This window comes from Lycorma delicatula, chromosome 3 (assembly GCF_047948215.1).
Source record: "Lycorma delicatula isolate Av1 chromosome 3, ASM4794821v1, whole genome shotgun sequence".
Classification (NCBI taxonomy): domain Eukaryota; kingdom Metazoa; phylum Arthropoda; class Insecta; order Hemiptera; family Fulgoridae; genus Lycorma; species Lycorma delicatula.
Genome location: NC_134457.1, coordinates 184,605,376 through 184,615,431, shown reverse-complemented (window position 1 = coordinate 184,615,431; position 10,056 = coordinate 184,605,376). Strand labels below are relative to the sequence as shown.

Genomic DNA, 10,056 nt, shown 5'->3' with positions numbered 1-10,056 from the left:
TTGTGTCAAACTCATTTTTGCCTTTTGGGTAGATAGAGTTCAGACTTGGCTAGATGTAATTTATTTGAAGTTTATGTTAGTAGTTCACCCATGAGAATATCGCTTGTGGCATTCGCATCAGTCCGTCCTGGCTGAGGCTTGACTGAAAGATGTCATTGCCAAGGTACTGAAGATGATCTCTGGTAAAGCCCATAAGGGCAGGTATGGAGAGGGTGACATGGCAACCGAAACCGTCACATGGAGGGTGTCTTCCCCTATGGGGTCAGGATGTGTTCCTCTGATTCCATAACTACTAAAATTTTTATTAAACTGACAATTTTATTGAGATTGAAAAAAATAAAAACTTTTTTTCTAACTATGCAATTTAAAATAGTTTTTTAAAAATTGGGAAATAATTGTATCAGTAAAAAAGATTTTTCTAAAAGCATGCAGAAGATTGATTGACATTATTTTCAGGAAAACTTTGCAGTCTACTTTGCAAATGTTAAGTAGACTACTTCAGATAAACGTTTATTGTCAGTAATGTTAACTGTTTAATAAAAAATCAATTTCCTTAACTATTTTAAGTGCAGTTTTTTGACAGTCTTTTTAAGAAAAAAAAATTGCTGATATTTTATGGTATTTTCTGGTTTGTTTGATGTTTTCAAAATTTCAGGGATTGGTAAATGAACGTTTACTGCATATCAAAAAAGTTAATCTTTTCATGAGACACACCATAATGTACTGAACTATTTAAAAAATGTTAAAAAAAAAAATTAAAAAAGTTAAATTACAATTTTACTAATCAAAATAATATAATATAGTGATGCTACTGTTGGATGCAAAAAATCACAATAAAAATGTTTAAAGAAAGCTGAGCTTTTAATATCTTACAAATTCCAAAACATGACATGAAAACTGAACTGAAAACAACATCTGCATACAACAAGTGAGGATATGCATGCAGAATTATATTCTTAAGAAAATATTATTTGAGCTGATAACTTGCACTATGAGTTATTAGCCCAAAGGATTCTTTAATTATTAATAAGATTTCCATCAGCTTTTTCTTAAAATTTTTAAAACTCACCCCACTTATTTAAACTTATATATAATCTTTGCTTTTCCAAGATACTTATCTTACACAAAGTGTTTTTTTCTTTAAATGTTTCATTTAAACATCTATCCAACTGTCTGATTTATAAAAAGACTAGCAGACCCGACAATGCTTCATTATTGCTAGATTTGTGTATATATATATATATATATATATATATAGATTAAATAAACACAAATGAAAGTTTGATAAAACATTAAAAAACTGAACATTAAGGAACTTCACAAAATTTAACTGTTCACTTGATAAAAGTCAGAATGTAAATAAATTCAGTTGTCAAAACAGCACTACCTATCACAATTAATTCAAACTACTTTCTAAACATAGTAGTCATCAGTTCAAAATACCCCTAACTTTCTTTCTACTGGTCAGATTAAGGATTTCAATAGCTTTAAACCTTCTCCATACAATGTGGATTATTTTGCAAAAAAATACAAATAAATTGGTCCAGTAGTTTTTAAGTTTACAGCAGACACGCATACGAACATTGTATTTTATACATATAGAAGAAGAAAGTCTTCGTATACTTGTTTGTTTGTTTGTTTCGTAAATATCTCAATACTGGCACCATCTAGCTGGTATATTTTTTCAAAAATTTTCTTTTCACAAAACTAATATACATAATGTTTCTAAAATGGTGGGCTGGCTATACTTTTTTGGATTCTACTTGTAAAACTAAACAAAAAATATCCTTAAGAAAAATGGCAATTTCTCTTTCGTTCTCCCCCCGTCTGCCATTTTGTTATTTTTATATAAAAATTTATATCTCACAAAATTATGACTTAATTTGATACTGATTTACAATATTAGAATTAAAAATCAATAAAAACAATTAATATTTAATAGAATTGAACGTAAACTGGAGGACATGAAAACAGTCACAAAATTACACCAATTTTCTGCCATAACTCAGCTATTTGTTAACCAATTCAAAAAATAAAATGTCACTTTGTTCAAAATAAAAGGCTTAATATTTTAGCAAGTAACATACATTTTAATAAAACTTAAATTTATGGAGATATATAATGGATTGAAAAATAAACATGGACGGCATTTTGTAATTTGCAAAGGTACTTAATTTTAAAATTTTATTACAATATTAAAATATTAATGTGATTCCACTATCTGAACTTGAGATATACATTTTTATACAAAAATAACAAAATGGCAGAGAGAGGAGAATGAAGGAGAAATTGCCATTTTTCCTAAGGATATTTTTTGTTTAGTTTTACAAGTAGAATCTGAAAAAGTATACTCAGCCCACCATTTTAGAAATTCTGTATATTCTGAATACAAGCCAAATCAGACCATAAATACAATTTTTCCAAATCTCAACCCTAGCACCACCTAGCAGGTCCATTTTTTGCAAAAATATTTCTTTTCACGTAACTAATATATATTCTGAATATGAGGCAAATCAGACCATAAATACAATTTTTCAAAATATCTTGAGCCCAGCACACCTAGCAGATCCAAACTAATTCAGAAACCTTCACAGGCGTGCACACAACTCAACAAAGTTTCACCGCAATCAGATTAATGGTATAGGAATGCATATAGAACAAACAAACATTTATTTTAATATATATAGAAGATGAAATTTGAAAAATGAATACATGAAAAATATTTGAATACAAATCAGCTGATAAGTAAATGAGAAAAATAACAGAATTACATACATTTAGTTATGCAAGATCATTTGATTACGTATAATGTATTTAAAAATTGTGCAGCTTAGATGGGAAAAAACTAATGAACATTTAATTTTACACTCAAGTACATTATATAAGGTTAATAGTATTTTATACTATCTGTAATCAACGTAAAATTTTAACAGACCTTTAATCTTTGTTTCAAAGTGTCTCCATAATGGTAATCTCCATACCCGATCTCCAGTATCTGCTCCTGCTTTCTTTAAATCTTCCCATAACAAATCTGATACTGTGTAACACGCTGAAGGACCTGAAGCCATTGCTATACGCATATTGTCTGAAAATTAATTAATACATTAAATTCTATTTGTTCTGGGCTAAATCTTGGTCAGACATGGTATATTTCATATGGTAAAAAATTCATTTCTTATTAATATATATATATATATATGTATATACAGGAGGAGAGTAGTTGTAATTAAACATGAGTTTAGAGTTACTTGTAAGAATAAAAACATGTATGAGTAATGCAATTTTTTATAATACTACGTGTTCAGTTATCATCTAAGAAGGTGATAATCTAAAAAGAGTATTACCATGTAAGTACTCATGTTATCAAAAAATAGTAAGGACTATTTTATATATATATATAAAACTGATATATGTATATATAAAATTTTATGATTGTCAGCTTTAAGTTAAATATTTAATTTTGGGTTTGTCTGGTGCTGTTGGGCAAACTTTGAGCAAATGTAAATATATATGTAAGGAATCAAAAAAGCTTAGCTAGACTATACATTTTAACATATTAGGGTTGCAAGGATTGTAGAATTATCTCATTTTATTATATTTATTACCTTTTTATTTCTTAAATTTATTTAATACTAACTGTTAAACGGTACCTACCAATACACTGCATTTTGTTAAAAACAAATAAAATTGAGACCAGTAGGAATAACAAAATGGTTTATTGGCAAGTTTAAATAGTTTCAAACGGTTTATTCATATGGGAACTCACAAAGAAGAAAAAACCAAAGTCTGAGAATGTGAGGTTAACATCTTAACCGTTTGAGATATTAATTTAAGATAACTGCCACTTTTGTTCTGTTTTTATTACTGGAAAAAGTTATTACTGAGAGGAATGAACTATAACTGATTTTAGTTACTGATATCCAGAGCAGCAGCCACCATGGTTTAAAAATGTCAAACAGCACATAAATCAATATTGCAAATAGAAAATTTGGTGCATGAGGTGTGTATTTTGGGTGTAGATGTCTGTTTTCATTGTCGACCATCTTCCAGTCTAAGCAGGATCAAATGTCAAAACAGGTAACTGGCTTATGAGTAATGTAGAAAATGCAATCCCATTCACTTCAATTCATTTGCTTTGCAGTTAGTCTTAATAAGAATTTTTCTTGTCTTACAGTTCAGCAACTATCAAAAACAAATAGTAGCAAATCCAGATGTGTTAATGCTAAAATTAAAGAGGCCATGTTATTTATGAATGGGATTTTCTGTGTATAATCCCATTTTCACTGAAAATATGGTGGATTTATTGTCAAGCTAAAGATGATAATAAAACAGTCTTGAAAAAATCTGGTGTCTTGTACAGCTGATAAGGGATTATACATTGGAACAGTAAAGAGTTCTTATTAAATATTTTTGAAGTGACCAGTATACAGCTTTGTTGTATGCAATGACGGATTTAAATATGTACTATAAATGTACTGGGCTTATTTAAATTGTATTTGGGAAATGTCTGCTTCTAATATTCTTGTAAGGGCGACCTATGGTGAAACAGCTGAAACAGCCATGGTGATTTTATAATACATTTTAAATGGTTTTATCAATCAGGTGCTAAATCTTAAATCTATAAAGGGATTGTCCAACTACTCTAGGACCCCTGGACCTGCAAGATAAAGGACAAAAGTGAGACTTTATAATGTGGCCCAAATTACCAGATTGCATGCAAGTTCCATAACAAGGTGTGATGTTTAACCAATATTGTTGACTATTTAAGATATTTTTAATCTTGCTAAAAAGGTTAAATCCAATAATGGTTGAAGCTTACATCTTTTATGTACAAGAATCGCATTAATAATTGTGTACTGTTGGCCAAACCATTGGATGCACCATTAATGTATGGTCACCAGCAGAGTGACCAAGTTGTAAAAGCTGTAAATTTTAGTTAGGGTCATTTCAACTTAAAACAAGTTAATGAACAATAACTAGATTAATCTTAATTTAAGATAACTGCAAATATGATTACACAACAGTACTATGATACATATTTGTTAGTGGTAACCCTAACAAGTTTTCCACTAAAATTGGGTAAGTCAAGTACCAATGTCCAGAGGCATAGTAATGTTTTCAAGTTTGATATTAATTTTGATCAGTAATTTCATCTCTATTTATAAATTTAATGTTGTAGGCATATCTACCAAGGAACAAATCATTTTGCAAGACTCTCTTTATATTTTTGAGTGATATGAGTAAAGGATTTACTGTCACTATTTTTCTACTGGGTTCAGAGTACTAAAAAAGGAACAGTTTCCCCAAAAACAGTACACCGAATGTTATATCAGAAGCGATACCTAATTTAATGTTTTACAAAAAATCTTCCTCAATCTTTCTTGTGACTGTAACACATGTAAGGCATTTAATATATAAGTAATGCCTGTCAAAGCTGATTATGAGAATTGTAAAGCCGATTCCAGATAACTAGAGAACAGGTGTTTCTTGTTTGGCCTCAATATGCCCTGCATTTTTGTGGGTAGTATGTTCAGCTCAGTGAAGAAAGTACTTCACTTTCCCAAGAAAGTTTGACATGGGGTCTTATTATTTTTGGGAACAGCAATGTTATTTTTATAAATGATCTGTGTCTATGTTAGCTCACCTACGGTTGTTAGGTTATGGCATTCAACATTCACATACACAGATAGATGATGATAATATTTATTAAATATACTAAAAGTTAGAATAGAAAATTACCAGCAAGGGTGGCTACAGTTATTGTTATACTGGGTTTATATCGTTCTCCATAAATTAGCCCATCAACCAAGAAAATACGACCATCGTGTTTTGTATTATCAATACGAATTGTTTTACCATTTAGTGCAGTCACAACTAATCCTGGCATTGCTGCATTTCCTCCAGGCATATTCTCACATAATGGTATGATAGCTGTAAAAAATATATAACAGGTATCTTAAAATCATTCAGGGAAGTAATATAGTAAGAATGGATATACTCCAGAGTAGGAGATCAGGCCCTCAGGATAATTAAAATTACATCAAAATGTCTTTACAGTGTACTACTTGGAGACTGCATGAACACATGAACCATAGTCCCTCCCAATGACTGCAACTGTGCCATTAGGAGTAACAGTTAGAGAACAAAATTATATTTATAATTTCACTCTAACTTACTGTACCGCAGAAGCAGCCAAGTAAAAAATTTATCATTTTAACCAATCACTTGGGATTGAATCTTCACAACCAATCAGAATGGCCATTAATCTGACCAATATTTTGTATCGATTGCTAGTTTCTCATTGCTGTAGTTTATAAAGACTACATCTTACTAGCATTGTATAATGTATTCAGCTACAGTGTATTCAGACTCTACAACATATATGCTTGCTTGACAGCAAAACAACTGATTTTAAAAAGAATCTCATAGTGGCCTCTTCCTAGATGTAGTAAAGACCTTTGAGGTTTTTATTAACTTTTGAGTCTTGGATGTTATACTAAATTTTTGCTATTTTATTTCTCAGGAGGCAACTCATAGTGGTGGTAAAATCATCTCTATGGTCAATCATGGTTGAGGTCCTGCAGAAAATCATGCTCTTACTTTGCTGTTTACAGCATACACAAACAATTTACCACGTTTACAGAAAATGAGTGTTCACGTCTCTGGGGATGATGTGGCATTCTAATTTCGGTTTCTCAGTATGGAGTATAAGTTAACAAGACTTCATAGGTTGATGCAGCTGTAACCATATCAGGAAATGTAAAGAGTTAGGAACAGAAAAAATCCACCAATTTTTCTTCATTTCCATAATGGCCATTGTTGTAGCGTATACCACAGATAATTGGCACCAGCCAAACAGCTAGGCATCCATAGCGGGTAATACCCTTCTTTAGATTACTAGATATCTAGAAGTAAACCTAGGAAACATTTACTTTTAGGAATGGTGAGAACTGTGCACCAGAATGGTAGAGTCTGCTACTATGTTTCCAGACTCTACCCCATACTTCTAAACATAAAAATTTTTACCTTAGACTAAAAGTGCTACCTATACTCACTTACATAAACTAAAAAAATAAAGTGGTAAAAAATTGTAGTAAAGTAAATAAAATAATATAATAAAAAAAATTATAGTATTTTCAAAATAAAATGGCCACGCTGTAACTATACTGATTAGGAAAAACCAAAGGTCATTTTGTAAAAGATTTGTTAAAAGGAGAGCACTTTTTAATAATAGAGTGTAGCCTTGTTTTTCTTTAACTGATTAAGTAAAAAAATGGATTATTACATATTATATCTAAATGAAATTAATAATAACTCACCATTACAATTAATTGGAACTTTAAGTGCACTTAGACCCTTAAAAACGCCAAGTACAACAGCAGCTCCTGCCATGTCTGCACTATATTCAAGAAGTTGTTTATTGTCAGGATTCAAACAAAGACCACCGCTATTGAATGTCACACCTTTACCTAAATATAGTATAACATATGAAATCAGCATTTATTTATTTACTCAAGATACACATAAGTGTAAATTCTGAAACTTTTTTTGGTTGGTCCATGTCCCAAGCTATGTTGAGTTTTACCACCAGGCCAACTCAGCGGGTATCAAATTGTTTCAAATGTTACTAAAATGCATAAAGTATATAAATATCAATTTTGTAAATCAAGTATAAGACCCCAAAAATGACAGAAAAACCAACTTTCTAGTAATCTATAGACTTTTTCTAGTATGCCATAAAAATGTCAAACAAGAGGTAAGGAGAAGTTAAAAATAACAACTTTGTTAGAAATTAATTAATAACTGAGAGAAGAGTAGTAATAATTTTTTTTGGAGGGAGGCGAGGGAAATATTGGGAATGGTCTCCAAAAATCCTGGATGGCGGAATGTCGTCGTGTTCTCTATATTGAGGTCTTCTACTGTTGATATGCTCCATATCCCACTCGACCATCCTGGAGTTGAAGTCCCAAGCTACAACCACCCCACCGGTGGCAGCAAGGACAACATCCTCCAGTGCACCAACATTTCAGCAGAAGTCCACTATCAAGTCATTTGGGTAGAGGTAACAACTATAAATTATCACATCGCCGCAGCATACCCAAATGAACCCCCCCCTGTGTCATACCTACGAACTTGGGCTCTGCTGCGGTATGGAATCCAAATAGCGGCAGTTCCGAGCGAGTCCCAGAACCATTGGGAATTGTCATGATCCCACTACTGTTCACTGATCAGCACCAAGCCAGCCTCCCTGTCCCTGGCTAGCTGTAGCAGCAGATCCTTGACTAGCCAACTTCTGTTGAGGTTGGCTTGTAGAACATTCTAACGAAGCCTTTCTTTACCTGCTCCAGGGCTTCCCGGAAGACCTGAAACTTACTTTTTCCGGGTGTGTGTGGGCCAGCTGCAGGGCGCTCATGCCTTTTTCTAGTCAGAGCATGCACCGTCGCTGGGGGGGGGGGGAGTGGAACACTACTTAGTCAGCTCCTATACTACTTAGTCAGTACCCTTACATTCATGAGCCAGATGACCATACTCATGGTACCTGAAACTATTTAAATAATACCCTGGACAAAACCCAACCCCACATCCGTGCAGTTAACATCTAAGCACAAGTTTAGAGCGGGAAACAACATGGTACTTCAGTAGTACTTCACTTGTGTAGACCAACAGGGCCAATATCTCACTTAGGAGCTTCCCTGTGGAGTACGAGATTAGCAGTCTCAAGCTGTCCAAGCTGGTTGCGGTTGTGCTTCTCGGTTTTACTGTTTGCAGCAGGGACTGGATGCATGACTGTAGTCTGGTGTTTGCAGATGATGGGCAGAGTACGGGTGAGGGGGTGGCTCATCCCTCTTCCTGGTTATGGTGCCGGGTCAAGGGTAGGCTGCTGTGAGCTTGCTCTGCTATACTCTTGTGCCTTCCAGTGTGAGTCAGTCACTTTGAACCTTGGCTGTGATTGTTCTGTGGGTAAGGGTATCAGAACCCTTACTGCTATGTGCAAGCACTGGGATGTCAGTATCGTGGGTCAGGCAGTGCCTGACTTCCCGGTCCATGTTAAATCTATGGGAGGTGACTGACTGGGGGGAGCCAGGCATGATCAATGATCCAGGGAACTCCCAACCATCTTTCTGCCCCATCTTGTGACATATTGATTGGTGAGACATAGAATTATGGAATCTTCTACTTCCATAATTTTCATGACAAAAGGTCCACGTAAAACCCCTCATATTGGAGAACCTTTTTCTTCAGAAGTGAAGGAGAAAAAAGATAGAGTTTAGTGACAAAAAAGAGTGCAGAATTTTGGAAAAGAAGGATCAAACCTTTTATTTTTTTATTTCAACTGAAGAGTGATGGGTCAATTCCTAAATATCTTGTAATCAAGAGGAAGGAAGGCGATTTTTCAAAGATTAGATGTGACATCTAATCTTCAAGATTAGATGTGTCAATTCTAACTTCCAACTGCTGCTGATCACCAGCACCAGTTGGAGGACTTGTAAAGGAAACAAGAAAGACTGCGACTGGATTATTTATCGAGACCATCAACGAACTACAGTTGTCACAGCTACTCAAAGCAAAGAAGATGGAAGACTCATGGACATTGAAGTTGTTCCACAAGTAATTTAAATACTTCCAAGAGTTGTAATGTGCAAGGACCTACTAAACTGCACAGAAGAAGAAACTGTTGAAGTGTTTCATCCACAAGGAGTTGTTGCATGTCAAAGATGAACACAAGACACAATGGAGAAGTTGTACCGTCCACGTCACATGTCCTGACGTTCAGCTGATTCAAGAGAAGATAATAGCTAGTTTTCATTGATTAGATGTTCGTCCATTCATAAGAATGCGTTCTATGCTTAAGTTGCTGCAGCTTCAGCACCCCCCTTTTAAAACAGGAGATGTAATATCTGAGCTGGCACCAACATTAATCAAGATGGTTGAACACATCATTAACAATAAATTGAAAAATAAACCAGTTAAAGAAACTAGTTGTAAACCCCTGCAGAAGGCAGTGGATGTTAGTAAAACAAAGATTTCTTTTCCAAAACGGATTGGGCCTTCGAC

The 10,056-nt window shown here is 33.6% G+C and overlaps 1 protein-coding gene across 1 annotated transcript in view; it reads right to left on the bottom strand.

The window, feature by feature from the left end:
* LOC142321258 (cytosol aminopeptidase-like) overlaps positions 1-10,056 on the bottom strand; it is a 45,423-nt gene that overhangs the window by 9,116 nt on the left and 26,251 nt on the right. The window contains exons 7-9 of the mRNA XM_075359256.1: positions 7,320-7,469; positions 5,740-5,931; positions 2,936-3,085 (exon numbers count right to left, since the gene is read on the bottom strand). Of these exons, the coding sequence (XP_075215371.1) occupies positions 2,936-3,085; positions 5,740-5,931; positions 7,320-7,469 (492 nt within the window). The remainder of the gene's footprint in view (positions 1-2,935; positions 3,086-5,739; positions 5,932-7,319; positions 7,470-10,056) is intronic.